Consider the following 23,577-nt stretch of genomic DNA (forward strand, 5'->3'; position numbering starts at 1 on the left):
ATGGCTCTAGGGCCTCTGAATGAGCAAACCTGTCTACAGAGCATATATTTGTAAGAATCTTTGCAATAAATATTGATCAATCATATCTGTAGATCATTCTGGAGACACAGCAATCTCTTCTTGCCTAATTAAACTGTGCTAATATGAAAATGCAGGCCAAGCCCATAAGGCACAACAGATCTGCCAGAGTGTGGAAATGCCTGGAAATTGCAAGCTCTGGGAAAAGAAGCAGAGAGGCCCACCAACTCTGCCTGCATACTAATGAACTCCACCAGACTGTAATCCATACAGATGCAATTTAAATTCCCTTCCACAACTTCAGCCTCAAAGTCTTCTAATTAACCCTCAGCCATGAGATAAGCAGCCCTGCAGAGGTGGGGATGGTACAGCAGAGGTGACAAAAGGCAATAGACTACTCCTTGCCAGTTCTCTTCCCCGGGGGATTTGGAGGTTGTGTCAGTCACTAAGCCAAACTCCGAGGGGGCAATCAAAATGTCATTTACTTCATCTCCCCATGGTATTTTAACTTTTACCCTGTAATCATTCCTAGATTTAGGAATGGCAAAAATGTTTTAGTGATCACAAAGCACACATTTCACAGACACACAGCAGTGCTTAAAAGCATTTCACTCCCACTTGACATGGAGCTCTGTTAGAGATGGCATACTATTTCACCTGCTCTAATGGAAGTCAGTCGATTCATTGCCAACTCCAGCACCGCCCAGACTCACACAGAAACCGTAGAAGAGAATTGCTGGGATTTAGTTCAAGAGGTGCCACAGGAACCCAGCAGTGCTGTATTTCATTTTGTGTGGAACCCTGTTAGAAAGTATACAACAGTTCCTCACAACCATTTCCCTCAAACTGTCTATAGACAGGATCTACAAATTTCAATTCTTCAACAGCACTCCAGTGCTGCCCTAACATGTAATGAGGTAGATCTGGAGGGAACTTTCTGTTTTCAGTAAAATCACTCATAGTTTACACTTGTTAAAAGCAGACTTTGTCAAAGTGATGCAGTAACAATTTAAGATAAACCACTGGCTGTGTTTTTGGGTGGGTTTGGATTTTTGTTTGTTGTTTGGGTTGGTTTATTTTAGTAAGTGGTAACAGACAGCTGCTCTCAGCGAGCATCCAGAGCCCTGCTACTTTGCCTGCAATTAAATCCACTGAAAAGTATATGAATGTCCATTTAGCTGTATTTGCATACATCAAAAGGTTTTGCCCATGCTGATGTATGCATGATGTCCCTAGTTTCATAAAATGGTCCTCACATGTTTTCTTTTAATACAACTCAGAAATCTTAAAAGAGCTACACAAATCGGCAAATGGCTAATCTCAGCTTTTCATCTTTAGGGCTATTTTCAAATCAAGTTGAGTGGTCCTTTTAGACATTACTTTCTAACATCTGTCTGGTATCTTATTTGAAGAGAGTTGGTGTCCTCATTTTGAATTCTAATGAAGATCACTGCGTAAATTACTGATGTTAGATTCCCTACTGGCACACTTGGCAGAGCAATCCTCGATGGGAAGATGAAGGAAGACAAAAAGAATTAAATGTCATTACGTCCCTGCAACTAAATAATCCAGATGAAGGATTGTCCACAGCATCTGAGTGTGACAGCCATAGTCAGTCTGTATGGAGTTGAGGGGCAATGTTAAGGACTATACTTCAACTCTCTTGATTTAGGATATATCGTGTGTTCTCCGGTTACTTAGAAAGCCATGATTTTCTGTCCCTAAGAAACACAAAAGGCCACACTGGGATTTAACTTGTATGAACAAGTAGTTTTAGACAGAAAATACTGAAATGCTTTGTCAAACTGCATGGTACTGTATTCCTATATTCCTAACAGACAGTCATTGCACAGGCTGAGACAGGGGAAAAAACCTGAGATATACTAAACTTGACAAGTGAGTCAGTCTACTTGCTTATGTCTCAGGTCTTTCATTTCATGCTGTGCTCTAAATTCAGCATGAGAGAGGCAGCACTACTTGCTATATACTGCAGCTTTGAAACAGGGGAAGCTCAGGTCTGTTAAAGGCATCCTGAAAATACAGAGAATACATGATCTGTAAGGCTAATTCAATCAGCTATATCTATAGCATGTGTTCATTTTTACACAAATATGTAAAACATTCTTGCTTTTCTACCTACTGGCTCTGCAGAGTTAATGCAAAGTTAAGCATTTTCACAGATTATGATTATCAGTGGTCTTCAAACTGAGAGAGCTCTCAGCCCACATGAGCTATACTCAGCTCTTCCTCTGTTGACTATGAGATACTCGAAGTTTGCTGAGCTCATTTCACATTGAGGGATTAGTCCTTCACAGCCAACAGAGCCAAACTGTCTGAAATTTAAACTCCAAGCAAGATCTCTGAGCAAAACAGAAATATATATCTCACATTAAGTACTACAACCTAAAACCAGTATATAAATATTCATACTGACTTCAGTATGTGCTCATTTACTGCACGGCAATGAGTATGGCCATTGAGAATGCCATCTACTGGCAAAAAAGCACGAGGGAGTGTAATTCCATGGCAGGCAATTTCCAAAAAAGGGAAAGGTTAAGAAAACATGATGTAGGTCATTAAGTTTGTTTGGCTTTTGTTTTTTTCAGCTGCTCATTTCAATTTTTTTTTAAATCCAGTGGTTGCAACTGCATGATATGATGCTGAATTTTACATAGAAACTTTGGTGGAGTAAGTGTTGAACCTTTTAACTTAATTCTGTACAGGAAAAGGGTAATGTTTGAAAAGAGTAACAATTTAAAAGACATCAGAGATAATAAGAAAATACTAATAAAGCTGCAAGGCTGAGATTGCTCATACTTTCCTATGCTTTTTCTTACTTCACAGGATCTCAAAAATTACTCTCAAGAGTTCTTTAGATATTTGGTAAGAATATTCAGAGTCTAAACCTTTGACACTAAAATCTGAAAAAAGATCAAACTCAGCAGTGATACTGTTTCTTGTAATGCTGTTAGCTACAGCAACTGTCATTCCAAGCTTTAGGTGGCTGATTTGTGATTTAATTGCAAACAGTCAACTTGGGGGAGAATACCTGTCCTGTGAACTCCACTTACAAAGCAATAACTGTTGTTGTAGTACTATGGCAAGTACCACGTAAGTGACATCTCTGTTGGTTTGAAAACATCTTCTCTTTTTCTTTTCCCTAATGATTATTGTTAAGATTATTTTCTTGTGTCCAGTTCATATCAAGCCAACAAACAGGTTATATAGACTATCGAATGAAAAACAGTTGGTCTAGTACTGACCTAATATTCTCTGACAGTGTCCCATCTTTGCAAGTAAGTCACAGACATGGAATAGTACAGGGAGTATATTTGGTGTGCTTCAACCAAGGACTTTGGTCTAAAGCAAATTTGACCTTTGTGTAGACTAAGGTAATAATCCCTGACAAAGAGACAGCAATCTGCTCAAAAGGGAGACCAAGAAAAAAGTTGGAAGTGTCACAAGTGGCCTCCAACATATTTAATAGCAAAGGGAAGCCAGAAGGAAAATTTACAAAACACAATTTGTGAGCAGAGATGTCCCTGATGACAGATTTTTCTAAACTCATCTCTTCAAAAATTAAACATTCTTTGGCTGATAGCTGTAGTGAGGCTCAAGGAAAGTCAGCAAGCATGGAAGTGCCAGTACTGACACAATGCCATTCACATTTTACCACTAATGTGACTTACTGTGACATACAGGAAGACTGCAGGAGAAACAACATTATGGGGAAGGGAAGAAAAAGTGCCATCTAGGATGAATCACAGGATCATAGAATAACTTAGGCTGGAAAAGACCTTTAAGATCATCGTCCAACCATTAACCCAGAACTGCCAAGTCCACCACTAAACCGTGACCCTAAGCACCACATCTACACATTTTTTTAAGTATCGCCAGGGATGGTGATTCTACTGCCTGCCTAGGCATCCTGTTCCAATGCTTGATAACCTTTTCAGTGAAGAAAGTTTTCCTCATATCCAAACTAAACCTCCCCTGGCACAACTTGAGGGCATTTACTCTTGTCCTATCACTTCTTACTTGGGAGAAGACACCAACGCCCACCTGCCTACAGCCCGCTTTCAGGTAGTTGTGGAGAGAGACAAGGTCTTCCCTGAGCCTCCTTTTCTCCAGACAAAACAGCCCCAGTTCCCTCAGCTGCTCCTCACAAGCCTTGTGCTCCAGACCCTTCCCCAGCCCCTTGCCCTTCCCTGGACACGCTGCAGCCCCTCTACGTCCCTCCTGCAGTGAGGGGCCCAAACCTGAACACAGGGTTCGAGGTGCAGCCTCACCAGTGCCCAGTGCAGGGGGACAGTCCCTTCCCTTGCCCTGCTGGCCACACTGCTTCTGACACCAGCCAGGGTGCTGCTGGCCTCCTTGGCCACCTGGGCACCCTGCTGGCTCATGCCCAGCCGGCTGCCGACCAGCACCCCCAGGCCCTTTCCCACCAGGCCCTTTCCAGCCGCTCTGCCCCAGCCTGTAGCGCTGTGTGGGGCTGGTGTGACCCAGCTGCAGGACCCGGCACGGAGCCTTCTTGAACCTCATCCAGCTGGCCTCGGCCCATCGGTCCGGCATGTCCAGACCCTCTGCAGAGCCTCCTGCCCTCCCGCAGATCAGCGCTGCTGCCCAGCTTGGTGTCGTCTGCAAAGTTGCTGAGGGTGCTCTCAATGCCTTCATCCAGATCGTTGATAAAGATATTAAACTGAACTGGGCCCAGTCCTGAACCCTGGGGAACACCACTTGTGACCAGCCACCAGCTGGATGTAACTCCATTTTTTATTTTTATTTGGGCTCAGCCATCCAGCCAGCTTTTAACCCAGTGTAGAGTGTGCCCATCTAAGCCCCAAGCAGCCAGTTTCCCCAGGAGAATGCTGTGGGAGATGGTGTCAAAGGCTTTACTAAAGTCCAGGCAGACAACATCCACAGCCTTTCCCTTGTCCACTAGGCAGGTCATCTTGTCATAAAAAGAGATCGGTTCATCAAGTAGGACCTGCCTTTCATAAACCCATGCTGGCTGGGCCTGATCCCCAGGTTGTCCCACACACGCTGTGTGATGGCACTTGGGATGATCTGCTCTGTAACCTTCCCCATCACCAAGGTCAGGCTGACAGGCCTTTAGTTCCCCAGATCCTCCTTCCTTCCGTTCTTGTAGATGGGCATCATGTTGGCTAACCTCCAGTCTTCTAGGACCTACCTCGTTAGTCAGGACAGTTGATAAATGATGGAGAGTGGCTTGGTGACCTCTTCTGCCAGCTCCCTCAGTACCCTTGGGTAGGTCCCATCTGTCCTCATAGACTTGTGCATGCCCAAGTGGAGCAGCAGGTCGGTAACTGTTTCCTCCTGGGCTGTGGGCACTTCATTCTGTTCCTCCTCATCCCTGTACTCCAGAGCAGGGGCCTGAGCACCCTGAGGGTAACTGGTTTCACTAGTAAAGACTGAGGCAAAGGCAGCATTAAGCATCTCAGCCTTTACCTCATTCTTTGTGGCAGTGTTCCTTGTCACATCCAATAAAGGATGAAGATTACTCTTGTCCCTCCTTTTGATTCTAATGTATTTCTAAAAACATTTTTTTTCTATCTTTTATGGCAGTGGCCATCCTGAGCTGTAGCTGGGATTTCACCTTCCTAATCTTCTTCCTGCATAACCTCACAACATCATTGTAGTTCTCCTGAGTTGCCCGCCTCATCTTCCAAGGGTGGCAAACTCTCCTTTTCCCCCTGAGTGCCAGCCAAAGCTCTCTTCCCACCAGCTTCTTCCCCACCTGCTTGTCTTCCAGCACATGAGGACAGCCTGCTCCTGCACCTTTCAGATTTCTGTCTTGAAGAATGTCCAGCCTTCCTGGACCTCTTGGCCCTTCAGGACTGCCTTGTAAAATGAAGACAAGCTTCTCCCTAGTCTTGAAAACCTCTGCTAATAATAAAACTCAGCATTTCACTCATTTTAGGAAAGCAGAAGAGAATAGGATACAATGTTTAAAATAAGCTGAAGAAATAAAAAAATAAATCAGGTAAACGGGGAAAAATAGCTTCGGATATCAGTGTCACAGAATAAAGCTTTTAATCTATGCTTTGTCCATGCAATAGCTGCCTTTCCAGAGAGACCAAAGCTGTTACAGTGACAGAGCCCTGCCAACTGTGGCAAAGCTAAATACTCATGTGACGAGACCCTCACAATGGTCTTCTGAGAGGCCCATCACTGCTGAGATCATTCTGCTCCTAGGGACTGAAGTCTGCGGCTGCACCTGCATGGGGCTGCACTGTTCCAGGTAGAGGTGCCAGCTCATCTGGAGCTGGTAGAGTAGCTCTACACAGGGCTGTCTTGCAGTACCACTTTCACTTCCAATAGCAAAAGAAATCTTTTAGAGTGGCCCATTCTTTTTAAAAGCATCCCTGCTTTTTTGTGACTACAAGTCAAGACAAGAAGGGAGAAAGCCTTACCATGCAAGGACCAGAATATTGTCCTGTGCTGAACTCACCACACTAACTACTACCCCCACCAGAAAACAGCAGGCACTGTGTTAAAAACTCATTTGACTCTCATAGCACTCTAAGAAGGCCTGAAAAGCATGGGAGAACACAGGTCATTTCATAGGTGCCCAGGTGTTTACATCAGCAGGGAAAAAGGCTCAGGTTAGGAATGGACTGAAAGTTAGGGGAGCATCAACACTACAAATACATAACATGGTGTGTGAAACAAAAAAAAGCAGAGACCTGTAAAATAAAGTAAATCTCTAATTTCTTCCAGATTCTCTGCAAGAAACTGATCCTTGGCCTGGATTTTGCTTTCAGTTTAAACCAATTTAATTACAAAGGGAGCATGCGGGCCATGAAACAATTCGGAAGTTAAAACTGTACCCTTTTAGGTAGGTACAGCTCTAACACAATTGTATTACGCTATTTGATGGACTGAATAGTAAGTTTGTATGTTTAAAGAAATCTGAATGCTTTGCATCTCCTCTTTCCTGTGATTACTGTCTACAAATGGTTGTGGAGGACCCACACACATTAGCAGAGCCCAGTAAATGGGTTTCACCCACTCAGCAGCTCCTCCCAACAGATTAATACTATGAGGTCCTCCTGTTCAACACAAAATGAGAATGTCAGGAAGGTCTTCTTCCACTTAATAATCCCCTACTTGACATACAACAACAACATCCCACCAAAGCTGAAGACAAATTGTAATTATTCTTCTAATTACAGGCTTTAATAGGTATAGAGGGTTGTTAGGTGCAAAGCAACTAATCCCACTAGGGACTCTTCAGGAATACAGTTGCTGCAGCCAAACTATTTATGCAGTTGAGACAGTGCTATGATCAAAGGAACCCATCCTTACTTTTAAAGAGCCACTTAAATATTACGCCATCTCCATCTGGATTTTTTTTTTAGTGACATCCGTGTCTTCCATGTGTTATGTTGAAAGGTGGTATGTTTTTAATTTGATCCAGCATGTTGCAGGACACAACAAAAAAGAAACAAAAGACCATTTCAAACTTTTTTATATATAGTTGATTGAAATCTAAAAAGGAAGGCATTTGTAATGCAATTATTGAAAAAGTGGACAGAAAGATTAAAATTGATGAAGTTGCCAGAAAATGTTAAATCTACAAAAAACAATTAGTATTGAAAAATATTTAAACCTTCCAAGTCTTCTTGTAGATGGGTGTTGCACTGGCTAACCTCCAGTCAAGGGGGACCTCCCTGGTTTGCCAGGACTATTGATAAATGATGGAAAGTGGCTTGGCGAGCTCTTCTGCCAGCTCCCTCAGTACACTCAGGCTGCCTGTGTGAGACGGTGAGCAATTTCCTTCACTTTGCCTGTTGTTTTTTTCTTCTTTCCTTCATCTAGTAAATCATCTTTACCTTGCCTTAGGAGTTTTTTTTGCATTTGCTCTTTCTAGTCTCTTAGGGACAGGGTGGGAACTTAATCCACTGTAAAGTGCTTAGAGGACCTAGAAAAGCTGATTTGTGTCTCAGGACATGGCAGCTGAAGCTGGGATCAGTCTTTTCTCCAGAAGAGCTACAGAACTGCCAAAAAACTGGGACAACTTCCAAAGGCTGCCTTTTGGCAGGGGGGAAGTTAACTTCCAGGTAAAAGTTTCAATAGCTCGTTAGAATCACTCAGAGATTACAAAGCCAAAAACATGGTTTATCATGGAAGAGGGGTTTGTTGTGGTTTTCCCAACCCCGGGTTTTTGTTTGTTTGTTTTAAATAATCCCTAAGCTTCCCAGAGTTCTGATGGGCAGAATCTCCCCATACAGCTATGCAGAAGATGGGGAAATAAGGACACAGGACAGTGACTCATCTTCCACTATAGACAAGCTCTCAAGTACCAAAACACATAAAGTTGCAACACCAAAGTAATACTGAAATTCGCACAAATTTGTTTCTGAATTAGTTATTATTTTAATACAAAATTTTAAAAACTTTTTTTTATATCAGCAACTAGTTTGAATCATAAACAGACTAACTCCAACGTATAGAAAAGTCAGGAACCAGAAGAATCATGTCCTTACGTTTGTGAGTCTATGCTGCACACACAGACAGCATGCAAACCCAGGCCATCAGGAGCACTGGGTTTTCTTCTCAACTTTAGGAACAGATTACCATCAGTGACTACAAGCCAAAAGTAACCATCATGCCTTTTTGGTGGGGTTGTCTGGGGATTTGATGCAAAAGCATGGGCCTCTGTTACAGAACTATCTGGCTTTCTATTTGTCACTATTGCTGACTAAAGTGTGTATCTTCCCTACCTGCTCACAGGGACTGTGAGGTACTATGGGATACTCCCGGCAGTCTACAGACAGGAGCACCTGGATCTGTGGTCAGCACTAGTGCATTGTTTGCATTTGTCTCTACAAGGTAGAGGACAGCTGGAACTCCTCCTACTGTTGCAAGGCTGACAGCAGCAGCCACAGTGGCAACTGTGATTTTACAGTTAGCAACAGGGATGAGCACATGCTGCCTGTGCCACTCTGTTTAGACAAGGACTGTGTGTCTCACCTCTTCTCTGAGTCTAGTCCTGTTACTGAGTACAGTGGTAGGCAGATCACTGCAAATAAAACACCATTTTTATCTGGCAAGAAAGAATTTAAAATCTTCGCTTTCTCCCTCATTATGGGAAAATTTGGTTCTTGTTCAACCTTAATAATACTAGATAATAATTCCTCTAATCCAAAATCCAATCCAATTATTTCAGTGGCCTTTGGATCAAGTCTTTTCTCCTTCAGATTACAATTACAAACATTTAATACCTCTCTCAAGTGACCACTACACTGTACCAGAAAGTAATAGAAAATCTAGTCAATTAAAAACAAATGTCTTCACAAAATTAAGAAAAATAGGCATCCGACAAAAATGTTGCTAGTGACAACCAGTAACTAGATGAAAAGTGGCAGTGATGTTCTAGTTACACATTTATTAAAAATCCATGCTGGAAGAGATGAGAGACAGGTCATCTGTAAATGATACTGAGCAAGGGTCAAAAATAAAATATTACCTTCAGTTTCAGATATCCCATGTAGACAAAATGTTAGGAAAGAAAGATTAAGGAGTCTCATAAGGGACAAATGAAGATGCATAATTTTGTAAGCTTTTATTAAATAACTTTTAAGAAAACAAGCTTTGTGAAAATACCATTAGGTATGCTGGATAATAATTCTAATAAAGAGAAACAGGGATCCAAATTTCATCATGGAGTTAAAATTCTGTCATTATTCACAACTAATTTAATTCCATTACTCTGTTAGCTGCCTCAAACAGGTGATAAACCTGTTCCCATAAAATATGGGCTACTCTGAACTCATTGTATGTACTTGTGATACAAGGCATTTAAAAATAACCTCTTTGTCATTTTGCTGATTCATGCTAACAGCTTAGCATCAGCAGGTACTGGTGTTTTGGCAGCAATTTAAGTTTATGCTAATTTTCCTTGAGATCATTCCTAAAAAAGCAGAAATGGAAGTTAGTGCCAGAATGATTGACACAATTGCAACAATTTATTCACTGGAAAAAAAAAAAGTTACTTATTAGCCCATCTCTGGAATTTTGATCAGTACTAACAAAGGAATTCATGTACCTAAACACATAGGCTGTTACACTGTAATCCTCTCCTGAGCCACCAAAATCCTAGCAACCTCCCCCAAAGAAAAGCTCATGAGCAGACAAGAGGCCCACCGCTGATCTGCTTGCACTGCTGGGCAGCCCCATGACTGCAGCCCTGGACCACTGGCAGCAATGCCCTGCAGGGACACACTTCACAGCTGCAGCCGTGCTAGTCAGCTCAATTCCCTATTCAAGCCCTATTTTGCCTCCATTTTCTTTCTTCCGAGGCACAAATACTTTGAGACACAAAACAAGTCTGGTAGCCAACTAAAATTAACCTCACCAAACATGTAATAAGCTAAAATGACTCCACGCAATAGCTGTTCCAGCTACTACGGTCTCTAATAGCTGAAGAATCATATTTATAGGAAGTCCCTAAATGTGCATACCAGGGTACTCAAGATTTTAAGCAAAATTAATTCTTCAGCACTTAGTGATGCTGCTCTGATACTAGTTGAGAAATCTGGTCTTGACTTCTTGGATCTTTTTCTTTCATTTTAATTGATAGGTTTTGCTCAAGGTTATGTCCTCTTACTTGACAAATTGTGATGAACTGCAGTTTTCAGTAAAACAGCACTAAACCCATGCTCTTCAGGATTTTATCAGCAACTCCATGAGTTCATACTGCAAGCTACTAGGTGTGATATTAACTGGGTTTAGATCTGCTTTAACAAAGGCAATGGGACTATAGACCACTTTGGTGAAGCATAGAGCTGTGGGCACTGATGACTAAAATTTCCAGATTAAAAATTCTCCACAGGATACTAACAGTCCTAAACAGTAACTTTTGAAATGGTAACTTTCAGATGGAATCTCTTAAGGCTTTTTGGGGTAATGACAGTTTTGGAGAACAATGACCTTTAGTAAGCCTGAAGGAGGCAAGCAAACTGCTGATGCAGGTGGCTGCCAAGGGGACACTGAACATGTCTTGCACTTAGCTGAGGTGGCCACAGGCAGGCTTGCAAAAATAGTCTGGGACACAGGTAAGGAAGTGTCTGCTGACTTAGGAGCAACAGGAGACCTCCCGGCACTCCTCAGATAGGGAACATGTCTTCCACAGGTACACATTCTTCTTAACAGGACAAAGTAGCCACAGTGTGTTGCTTGAGCAGCGTTTCTTGGAAGGTTAGGAGTGACTAGCTGCTGAAGAGCTATTTCAATAAAACAGACTTCATTTAGGCAAGGGTTTAAATACACACCAATGCAACAGTCAAATGAACGCAGTGAAACACTTGCAGAAGGGCCTTCAATGGCTTCACTCTCCCACACCCCAAATCCCATTAATTGGCCTTTTGTGAAGCTGCAACTTTTTTTTTTATACTTAAGTGAAGATTGGTAGGTACAGCAATTTCCACAGAGCACTTTCCAAGACTTTCCACTTGCTCTGCCTCACTACCAGATACACAGTTCCTTTTTCAGCATGTACATGTTAACAATTTATTATTTGAATTTTTTGTCCTTGTGATGTTAACTTACAATGGAAGTTGTCAGTATATGACAGAGAAAACAGAGGCAACCACTGGAGCACCTATTTTAAGTCATGTTGCCTGTTGTCTTGGCAACCACTCAATAAGCTCTGTTACTCATTTTTCACCAGCACCTGACAACATCTCTGCAAGATTGGTATTATTAGGGAGTCTGCTAACTCAGATGCTTTACAAGGCATCAGAAAAGATCTGCTGGCATTTCCAATCTGAATTCTATTTTTCAGGAATCATAAATCATCCATAAATTGCCCAGCAGCTGAACATACCACGCACGAATACCACTGTGACAATCCATTCCCTTGAAAAGAGCACAAAAAGAGTGTTGGATCTGGTCATGCTCCCTGCAGTATCAATATGTACATTGCTATTCACTACACAGGGAGAAGGATTAGACGTCAAATTCCTCAAGTGAAAACACATGAATGCTTTGACAGGCATATTCTCTCGCATGTCTCTCCTTTGAGATTGCAGGCATATGGCGTGGGGACAGAGCTGGCCCCATTTCCTCCAAGCTTCCTTTTGAGAAAGAGTCCTACCTTTCACATTGCTGCTGTGCATATCCTCAAGCTGCTTTGAGAAGCATACAAGCATGTACTGAGCTGGCATTGCAATTACCATAATTAAACATTATAATCAAACAGGCTTCAGTCAGGAGTCAGACCTGGCTACACTAGGAGCTGTGCAGATGACTCTACCCTTCGTCAAGAGTAAACTGTCCCTACGTGCGAGTCACACAGAGAGCTCAGTCTCAAAGGACTGAAAACCAGGCTGTTTAATTACAGCCCACAGACTACCCCATCACCCTGGATGAATACCTTCCTTGGACAAAAGGTCACCTAGTTACCCACATTCCACAAAATTTCTGAGTTTGTGATCATAAGGGACTATGTACTTACAATCATCTCTTCAGTATGAACGTTGACCATTTCACTGGTTAAACACTCAAAATTCAGCATTTGGGTGTTGTAACAGAAATCAAACATTCTAAAATTTTATCAACAAATGGCAACAAAAACCCCTTCTCCCTACCAAACAGTAGAGTATACTAAGAAGCCTCATGCAGATTCAGCATCAGAGAACCAGAGAGAAACTAAAATTAATGATCCTCTGATTCGTGCAGTGGGATTCTGGAGGTGCCAATGGGCTTCCCCACAAAATTTTAGACAAGAAACTGGTCAAGAGGACTCACTTTATTCCTGGATGTTCCCTTTATTCAAATTTCAAGCTCCCTTAATGCTCTTTCAACATAGATTTTCGCAGTTTATTGTTTAAAGTTTGAGCAGTGGTGAAAAACTCATTCATTACTGCTTGTCATAGAGATGCTGATGAATTCCAGTCACATGCAATTAAGCTGTAATTCAACAAAATGACAGACTAAATAGGCAAGTCTAGACAAGAAAAAAAAATCAACTAAAAATACAATTCCTAGAGAAAAATTCTTGGAGGATTCTATAATCCTTCTGTTGATAAAAGGGGTGCATAACCTTATTTTATTTATCATATGAGACAGCAAAAAATATTAGACATGCTGGAACATTTTTGTTAAAGAAGTGCAGGATCTTTTTTCTCACTGAAGTTTTAAAGTAAACACATCCATGTTATAAGTGGGATGCACTGCATCTTGCATTCCCTTAAAGATAAATTCTGCTGATTTCACTTATGAGAACACCCTCTCTGTAAACCAAAGCAACTAGTATCATTGAGAAAATGAATTGGTGTCATGCATTTTAAACTGAAATGAAAGAGATGTATTCTAGGTCTGAGTTTGTATTTCCATGCAAATTTGGAACTATATGCCTTGACTCTAAATCTTCACTCTGAGTATCGTTGTACTGGTTTGGCTGGTTTTCAAACCAGTGAAAGAATCATAGATTTTTTTTTTTCTTCTTTAATTCTGGCAATGTTTTAGTCTCTATAGATACAGGGAAGTATAGTAAGAACTGCTATAACGTACACTACAAAAATAATTAGTTACACAAGACATTTTGATACATCATTTGAAACCATCAGGTCAATGCTGTCATGCTAACAAGACATCAGGTGGTCTTTGTCAACAGTGCATAGCAACTGACCCCAGGAATGTGATCTAGTAGCATGACACAAATTTCATAGCCCTTTTTCACCACACTTAAGAGATGCTCCTGAAGCTGGAATTTATAACCCTTGTCAGTCCTAGGTTGTACTAGTCAACATGCACATGGCCACGATGATCTCACCAATGAAAGCAACCTCTACTCCTTTCAGAATGTTACATATTTTCACATGGAAATGGTGATTAATTGCACCCATGCTTACTCAGCATTTGGCACAGTAATAAGGTGTTAGAAAACTTACCACACTTGATTCCCATGCAACCAGAACAAAATGAAATTTTACACTTCACAAAATAGGACTTTTTGTTTGGTTTTGCTTTATTGTACGAATCCTCCAAAGGAAGGACAGGCTTGAAGAGAAGGCAGCCCAAGAGATTTAGTCTTACAAGACCTGTAAACTTTTAATTTACTCATACAAGCCAAAGACAGTTCCTGTGAGTCAAGGTAGACCCTCCAACCCTCAACTTTTCATACCAAGAAAGAATAAAGTCCAAGCCCTCTGGGAAGAAGTATAGGGATTAAGCCACGCTTGCACAACAGCCGTGACACCATTCCTGGCTCTATTGAACTGCAGAGTTAACCATTCAGGTTATTTGTTTTGTATGTGCTCTCCCTACCACAATAAGCTTTAGTCTCTGGGACTACCGCATAGGTGCTACGTAACGTGAACTGTTCAGTCAAAAAGTGAGCTTTACTTAACTTTAATGTGGCTCTAAAACTAGCACCTTCTACAAAAGTAATCATGGTGATATATATGAAGCTAACTTAAAAGGCTGATTATTTTAAAGTTGTGAGAAAGTTAAAACAAATTGTAATTTTTCAAGTCATATTTTAAATAAAGGAAAAAAATATTCATTGTCAAGAATCACAAATGAAAGCAGGCCATATAGTCCCCGACTATGTTTATTAATTCTGCTCTTAAACAAAAGAAAAAAATAACCTCAAACTTTGTCAAACACTTCCAGAAAACTCACCTCGAACTTCAGGAGAGAATCTAGCTGAATGGCGAGAGACAAAAAGTTTCAGTTCTTGATCCAAGTTGCATTCAATCAGGTTTGTGTCCCATGATCGGATTCCTAAAATTCAAAATATGAAACACATCTAGCTTGATACATGAGCACTGAAAGTTTTAACTATTTCTCCATTTGCATACAAGCTATTTGCATACATTTCTAAATTCCAAATCCAGCCTCTCTTCCCTTCAAGGCACATAGCCATTAAGTGCTGAGTGTTCAAAAGGAGCACTCTAGACAGGAATCAGTTACAAGCAAGAGGAAATTTGCCTTTCCAAAAAGTGATCAACCTTTAGGGCCCCAGCTTTAGGACTGCTGGTCCCATGTCCCAGTAGCCACATTAGAAGAAGCTACTGATATCCCTGAATTGACTTTAGAATAGCAATTCACTGGTTTACAAAACCTAAAGAGTGAGTCATGTCAAGGACACTCTAATCACATTGCCGGACCCTACTTGTCCTTCTGAGAAAAAAAAGACAGCATCACCTAGCATGTTGCAAATTAATATTTAAATTCAAAGTATTAAATGGCTGACTTCTTCATTCAAAAGCTTTGAAGCATCACATATTTAAAATTAAAATTTAAGTGATCTTTTATTTATGAAGTATCAAAATTATAGTTTTGAGATTTAAAAATGCTATGCTTGATCTTTTCTCTAAACGGCACATCTCTACTCCCTACTGTTTTTCCCCAGCTACTTAGAAAGTGAGAGACTTGACACATACGATAAAAAAGTAGTATTATTCCAAAATACATTCTTAAGGATTGAAATTTGACCAGGAAAAAAATGTCATTGCAGCCAAAAGACAAATGTATAGTTTCTTTCCATAAGATTTTGATGGCTAAAGAAAAAAATAAATAATGGGAGAACATGCTTAACATTTTTCTATGATTTTCTTATTTTGAGATTGTTCTGAAAAATCTTCTAATTTTGGAAAATAAGGAGCAGGCAGTTGCACTACAGGTAAGTCCAGGTACTGCTGCAATTTTGAACACCAACATCACAGAGATTTTTCTTCCTAAAGGGGCATCATTAAACAAGTTAGCTGGCAAACACAGAAGGGACTACAGGTGAAGAAGTGTCTGGTGGCCCTCCCCATGGGCCTGACCATCCCTCTGCATGAAATTGTTCAGTTAAATCACTTTGGGGTTTGGTGAGGAGATGCCTGAAGAGGCGTGTGGCCAACCTCTCACCGTGAGACTAGCATCAACACTCCTGTTGGTAACTCCATGAGAGTTTCAGGCTGTGAACATTAGTGTCAATGCTACCTCCCATGCCACATTCTCTTTCAAGGCAAAAGAAATGTCAGGACTTGTGCTGGCAGAAGCCATATTGTAGGGGTGAAGGATGAGGAGAAAAAAGAGCAGGAAGAGCAAAGAAGCCAGATCCACAGTGCCACTCCCCATTGTAGCTCTGGGTAGGTTCTCCATGCAAATATGAACATAAGCATTTCAAAAGCTTGAAGCCTCTTCAGTCACAATTCAGGGCTTTGCCTTGTCAGCATCTCAATCCAGGTAGGAGCATGCTTAATATTGGGATATGCTACCAGCTATTAAGTAGTTGCCACTTGAAATTCTAAATAAATTTGGAAACACAGTATTCTCTGTGTGTTTCATAACCACTCCAGAGAAAGATAACTGAGCTATAACCCACCACCTCCACTTCCTGACTGATGCATCGTTGTTCAGAGGCATCAGCAGAGAGGCTCTTCCACAAGACTCATTCTCATTTCCCAAAAATCTCTTGGCCATATGGTGCATTTTTGGGGCGTAGTTTTGGCAGACAAATACAGCTCAGCAGGCTTTAATGTTTTCCAGGTGTTGGAATATTTGAGAGCAAGAAAGTAAAGATGATAAAATAAGACATATGTACAGAACATATGAAAACTATGACTAGTAAACTGACATTGATCACAAAGATGAAGTACATTGAATGAATGAGCACTGAACTTCAAGAAGCTGGAAGATAAACAGTTTGCTGGCCTCTGCCAGAAAACTTGTGTGGGGAGACTCCAAAGCTTTCTGGAGGTCAGTTAAGCAATAGGGACGATGATTCAGCAATGCTGGTGATCAGGTCTGTCCATTATCCCTAGCTGGTTTTGTCATTAATCCAAATTTGTTGTGGGGTTAGGATTCTGACTATGTGTAGTCAAGACTCCTGAGCCTGGCAATGTCCGAAAAAAAAAAAAAAAAAAAGCCCAGACATCCCATACACACAGCTGCCCCAGAAGCTGCTAAAGCTGTGAAGCTGGAATTTGGATAGAATATTGCAAATCTGCAGCTGCATGATTCAGCAGTCTGGATGCAAAAATTATGCATGTACATTATGAAGTAGCGTAACGTATTAAATACATTAAATAGCCAAATCAGGTTTGGGTAGAACACAGGTAAATCTGGAACTAAAATCCAAGGTCAATCCAATGACGTAGATCATTAACAGCATGGATGTAACTCCTGGCAGCATTGCTGAACTGGAGCTATTCCTTCTTTATGCAGTCTTAAGAGTGAAATGCCAGTAACACAGAACTAATCAGACAGCAGGCAGGGCACACCCAGTAGCATCTGCTGAATCAGTGGAAAAATCTTGAAGCTTTTTCTTCATCCCCTCTTCTTTCTTGGTGGATAGTGGGTTGCAGGATTGCCTCTGTAGCAAAGTCACATCCCAAATGTAATTAATGAAAATGCATCTCTCCATGCCATTCCCTCTTCATGATATAATAAGAAATGACTCTGCATTCCACCAGGTTGCGTAGCATCACGCCACTGATGTGTTATCAGCAGATGTTTTCTTTGACACGTTGCTCTGCAGTTTGGCGCATGAATCCACACTTTTCAGTGACGTTACTCAGGAGATGTACCAGATGTACCAGAAAGACACTGAGGCAGTTATCAAGAACCCAAAATGCATTTAAGGCTCTGTTGAGAATAAATGTTGAAAGCAGCAGGTTTTTCCAGACTACAGCACACTTTGCAAAAGAAAGAGATTGGTGAAGCCCCTATTAGCCTCATGCAAATAGAGCTTCAGACTCCCAGTGTACTCATCCAGAACTGTGTACTTCAAAAATTTGATCAAGTTTTTTTTTCCTAGCAGGCAAAATCTCAAGCAGATCATCTGACACCAGGAGCAGCAAGGTGACTTCTAATCCAAAACAAACAGAAAGGCCAAAGCGTTCCCTCTGAATATGTAAAACTGTAAGTGGGTGTTGTACTTAGTGGCAGGAGGTAGCAGCAACTGAGCTATGCAGCAGCAACTGTACAATAGAAGCTTCAAGAAGAGACTGAGGAGCATTTCTTCAGATGAAGGATGACATCAGCTGTCTTGAAGGCAGAAGTTTTATCCATTTGCTTTATAATTTTTAATAAGATAATTAAAATGCAGCCAATTCACTTCTGACACAACCAAAAACTAGATAGAATTAGGGAGGTGCAATGCTGAAGAGGCTCTGAATGACAAAGCATCTGCCTCAGTAGTTCTCCCTAGGAGACAATGGTAGCAATAAAGATGAACAGGTCATGGCAAAGCTGGTTAGCTGTGATAAGGCTGCCCTTTGCCACAAACAGGCAAGAAAAAGAACCAAGAGAAACAGCCAGCTAGAGCAACAATGCCTAAGAAAGCAACAATAGAGACAAACGAAGTCCTAGCTGGACCGCTGAACCACACCTACATGACAAGGCTGCTGCCGATTCCCCATTCCAGGGTCTCTTCTCCTCTAACAATGGCAGGTTTCTGAAATCTCTGCTTTCACCAGCCCAGATCAAAAATATATGTTACAAAATCAGGTATCAATTGAGTTTAACAAACTATACGGCCCGGCAACAATTTTCTTTGTGCTTCATACCACTATTACTGCAACGGGGCTTTTTCTCCCTTCTGCATGTACACTGCGGTCTATTGTACCAGAAAACACATCGAGAACTTACAACGCTGTCATTTCACTTGTGATACCTGCCCGTATCGCCGCTTTAAGAAAAGGACAAATAAACAGCGAACCAAAGCAGCCCGCAGCGGGACAATGATGAGGGCGAGCGAGCACGCAGGTACGAGCCGTGCTACCCATGCGGTTTTTCTTTATTGAAATACACGTATATGCGCGCAAAAGGGTTGGGTCCCGCACCGCTCTGCAGCCGAGAGAGAAGTCTCACCGCCCGAAGTTGGACACAAAGGCGGGCTGCGCTCCGCGCCGCGGAGGAACACGCCCCGAGCCCCGCCGGTTCGGCCTGGCGGGGGGGGCGGGGGTTGCGGGAGCAGCCGCCCCGCAGCCCCAGCCCATCCCCATCCCCGCCTGCCGCCGGCGCCGCGGCCGCCCTTTGTCCGCTCCGGGCTGCCATAGAGACCGCAGTGCGGACTGCGCCACGCCCACCCGCCGGTGTCTCCGGGCGGACGGCGCGGCGGGGCGGCACGGCGGGCTCCCACCGCGGCCCCCGCCCCGGCGATGGCGGGCGTGGGTCTCGCAGCCGGGCGGATCCGCGGGTGACCAGCACGCTGCGGCTCCCTGCGCCGGCGGCAGCGCGGCCCGGCCCCGCGGCCGTCGCTCCGCAGCGCCCGCGCCCTCCCGGGGAAGGATGGGGCGGGGGGCTGCGGCGGGACCCTGGCGGGTAACGAGCCGGAGACCGCGACCTGGCGACTCGTGTGCCCGTGCCCTGTGCGGGGCGTGTGTCCGCGGGGAGGGGGCGTGGGGGGCCGAGCGCCGCCGCGTCCGAGGAGGGGGAAGGCGCCGGCGGGGGTGCCCGCGGCGTGCCCGCTCCCCGCCGCCTCACCTCGCTCGATGTTGGCGATGGCCCGCCGCAGGTGCTCCTCGGTCACCAGCTCGCCGATGACCACCAGGAGGTAAAACTTGCTGTCCAGGAAGCGGTGCGAGAGGCTGGGCGAGGGGGAGGTGGGGTTGGGGATGCTGCAGGAGGGCTCCGAGTCCACTTCCACCACGACGGTGGCCATCGCCTCCGCCCCGCGGCTCCGGGGCGCTGGCAGGAGAAAGGGCCACTCGGCACTGTCTCTGCAGGCGGCGGGCAGGGAGTGACGGCGGGCGGGCGGCGGCGGCGCTTTTATACGGAGACGGTGCAGGGCAGGGTCCTGGCAAGGAGGAGGAGGAAGGGGGGGAGCCGGCGCATCCCCGCGCCGCCGCCGCCGCGTTTCCAGCATCCACAGCTGATGTCATCTGCGGCAAATCCTCCCCGCGGCGGCCCCCGGAAGCAGGAAGGACGCGGGGGGGCGAACAACGCCCCGAGGGGACGCCCAGGGGTGCGCCCCGGGCCCGGCTCGAACCCCCGGGCCGCCCTGCCCCCCGGCCCGCGCCCCCGGTGCATCCCGCGCACCCCGGGCATCCCGCGCCCCGTGCGCCTTCCGGGGCGCCACCCCGCCGGGGCTGCGCGGCTCTGGCCCTGGCCCTGCTGCCTCGGCTCCCCAGGGCCCCCCGGGGGTCCCAGCCTTGAAGCACGGCAGTGAGGAGCCGCAAGTGATGCCCCGCCGCCCCCCGGCAGACCTGGGGAGCTCACCTGGGGAAGCTGGCGTCGGGGCTCCAGCTGCACCCCTGACACTACCAGATGAAAAAGCAGTTCTAGGTCCAAGGCATGGGTCCCATCTCCTGCATCTTGCTGTAGCACTGCAGCAAAATTTGAGTCATACTTCCCACATGCACACAACGAGCAATCTAAGTAGTCTTGCTACCTTTTTTCGTTTGAAAGCAGTTTACTCCATAAAATAGCCTTTCTGCGTGCATTCAAGGCCCATGGTTATATGACTTAACATACAAAAAGCACTGGGTTTGGACAAGCTGCTGAAATCTGTACTCTTAAGGCTCCAGAAGTTCAAAGGGCTTTGAGTAACTAATTTTTGCCAGGCTTAAGCAATCCCAGGGAACAGTGGTGTCAGAAAACACCTACAGATACAAAAGCAAAGGTTTCATTCCTCTCCACCTAAAAGTTAGACATCTGCTTCCTGATATTCACTGACACCTACTCAAGAGACAAACTCAGTCACCTTCTAAGTGTCTTACCCTCTCCTAAAGTAGGATAAAGCAATCAGATAAATCAGCCTCTCTGAGATGTTCTTCTCACTTTACTGATAGAAGCAAAGCACTGGTTTACACTAAGCTTGTGTATGGCTATAGTGTAAATGTTTATATGGCTCAAGTGATGTAAGAGAAATCTCACTGTGACCTAGGAGATAATATGAACTTTTATAGCCTGGTTTTTAAGATAACCTCTGGACCCTGACTGAGAAGACCCTTCTTTGTGTGCAGGTCCTTCCAGTACTGACTGCTCAAATGCACTGCCTGCTGCTCAGAAACACAGCGTACTTGCCTGGACGAACGATACATCAGTCCTGTTTTCTCAGAATATGTACTTTGTTCAAGGGCACACTGGACTCAGTCTAGTTAACATGCATTTCAGGTGGTCACTGAGTTGTCTTACTTGCCGAGACAAATCCACAAAGATGGAAACACTGTTGTTGTAGGTGCTGGTCCCATAGGGTTATATCTGCGTGTAGCACCTAGTGGTTTTAGTGTGACTAGTTCCTCTGCATAAATTCAGCACTGAGAGCCTTGGCTGATATGGTGGGATACATTTGGGTGTTGCATTCAAAGTAGACTATTTTCCTGAGCTGCCATTAGCCTGAAGGTTGTAGAGTACAGACAAGCATTTTTGCAGCCATGTCAGACGGCTGAGATGACGCAGTGGTGAAGAGCAACAGTGCTCATACTTCACTAGATCTCACACTGCTGATAGACCAAATGCAATGGCATAGGCGCAGAAGAACTAGCAGCAGTTCTTCTAAAGTTTGTGAGGTATTCATAGGTACAGAGTGTTGCTGCTTGGGTAGCCCGATTCATCTAAGCCCAGCTGTGGCTTTGACATTTCCTTGCTGATCCTGGCAGTTTGCATGGGGTAAGATAGATGCCTGCCTAGAAATAACATCCACTCCCCTGTGGCCGTGTCCTATATGACCCCCACCCTAATAATCTATTCTAATTATAGATACCCTCAAGTCTTGCCACATGGTGCTTACTGGAGAAAGCCGGCTTCTAGCTTCTACCACTGCAGTCCATAGCTTTGGGGTGTGCCTTTATGTCAATCACCAAAAAGAGCAGCTGGTTTCTGGAACATGGAAAGGGCTAACTGGTTGCAGAACAGACTGGTAGTGGTCCCTGGACATCAAACAATTACTTGCCTCACAAGCGCAGCAGGTTAAATGCACTAGTCTGAGAAATGCACACCAGTACACAAAATGCATTGTATGTGCCTTTTAGCACTTCCTTATTTTGAGAAAAAATGAAGACGTACATAGCTGGAAGAATGCCTGTGAATTTGAAAAGTAAGAAGTTAAAAGAATGTATTGTATCAGAGAAGAAAATGCTTAAAACCAGATAGGTAGTACAGATACATTTGAAATAGCCTGCTGAGGTAGTCCTCTATTTTATATTGTGCTGTAGAATAATATGCAACTACAACACAGTATGATAAGAGGTGAACTGTTACAGTCAAACTATCTTGTGATGGGAGATGGGTCACACATTAAAACCCTAAGGACAAGAGGGTGCCTTTGGGAGAAAATGGTCTTGTGCTAAACTCTTCAAGGGGTGCAGACCTCTGCCCTCATCTATTCACAAGCATGTGCCACTTCATCTGAGATGAAAGTTAGACAAGAAAAGATGCTTTAACCTCCTGGATGTGTCTCTGAGGAAACTGCATGTTCCCCGTTGCGTGGTAGGGGTTCACACTGTGACTTGCTCTGTTGGTATCTGACTCAGGTAGTTTTGTTTGTCATCATCTTTCCCTACCTGGAAACCCATTTATATTCTGCAATATGGAGCATATCAACATATCTGCTGCTGGGTGAAATGTGGAGATGTGCTGTGTAGAGCTGACTCAGTGTCATATGACCGTCGCTGTTTGAAAGCAATACCAGCTTCCTAGCTGCAGCTAAATCACATAGATATGACACTTCAGCAGAAGAAACTGCAAACCTCATGTGGACTATGGAGTATGTCTTGCTATTTTAAAAAGACAGTGATTGATACCTGCTGCTGTCTGGCTTTTGTTTGTTGTGGTTTGTTTTTTTCCTTCAGTGTGTTCAGTACCAGACTGGTGTCCCCCAATTGAGTATAGTCAAACATTACATGTAAAGCTGTGTTTTTCTTGCAGATCTGGTATTTTTTAAAGTAACCAGCCAGTTTTAAATAAAGTGCTTGAAGTCTAAAACTAGAACATACTTCTTGTAGTGTGTGTCATTTGTTACTCACTAATATTTAGGTTTCGTTCAAGTCCTATCTTCAAGTTTTAAATGAGGTTTCAGTGATGCACAAACCCTTAGGCTGTCTCTTTGTCCAAGGCAAACGTCACCCCTAGCATAAAAGAAATACATACCCTTGTGTATTACTTCAGACCAATTTAAGAACTTTACTGAAAGTGAAGTGGTTCAGAAGGCTGCCTTCACTGAGAGAAATGTCAGTCTGAGGACTGCACAATGTGTTATGAAGCAGGTTCCTGAAGTGGGTGGGTTTTCATAAAGAGAGGTAGTAGGGCCTAATGTATTTTAGAGATGAAACTTTGCCAGCCTATGCCAGAGGTGGCAGAATCACAAACGGCTGAAGTTGGAAAGGACCTCTGGAGGTCACCTTGTCTAATCTCCCTGCTCAAGCAGGGCCACCTACAGTAGGTTGCTGAGAGCTGCGTTGTCGGGTTTGTGTCGCGACGGAGGGAAGACACAATCACTCAATATGAGTGACCAGCAGACTTCGTTTATTGTCCCTTACAGTCACCTTTTATACCTTGTTATAATTAGCTCATACATATTACAAAAGTTAAGCTCATTATTGGTTAGTTGCCTAAATACCAAGCCCGCCCCTAGTTTCTCTTCTGTAGTTATCT

The 23,577-nt window shown here is 43.7% G+C and overlaps 1 protein-coding gene across 2 annotated transcripts in view; it reads right to left on the reverse strand.

The window, feature by feature from the left end:
- MAP1B (microtubule associated protein 1B) overlaps positions 1 to 19,982 on the reverse strand; it is a 77,582-nt gene extending 57,600 nt beyond the window's left edge. The window contains exons 1-2 of one of the 2 annotated variants that reach the window (XM_080372213.1): positions 19,468 to 19,982; positions 14,671 to 14,772 (exon numbers count right to left, since the gene is read on the reverse strand). In XM_080372213.1, coding sequence (XP_080228339.1) covers positions 14,671 to 14,772; positions 19,468 to 19,849 — 484 coding nt within the window. In that variant the 5' untranslated portion in view covers positions 19,850 to 19,982. The remainder of the gene's footprint in view (positions 1 to 14,670; positions 14,773 to 19,467) is intronic. The other variant, XM_080372212.1, reaches the window with a different exon arrangement.
- Positions 19,983 to 23,577: the final 3,595 nt, after the last annotated feature.

The sequence above is a fragment of the Falco punctatus genome, assembly GCF_963210335.1.
Source record: "Falco punctatus genome assembly, chromosome: Z".
Classification (NCBI taxonomy): domain Eukaryota; kingdom Metazoa; phylum Chordata; class Aves; order Falconiformes; family Falconidae; genus Falco; species Falco punctatus.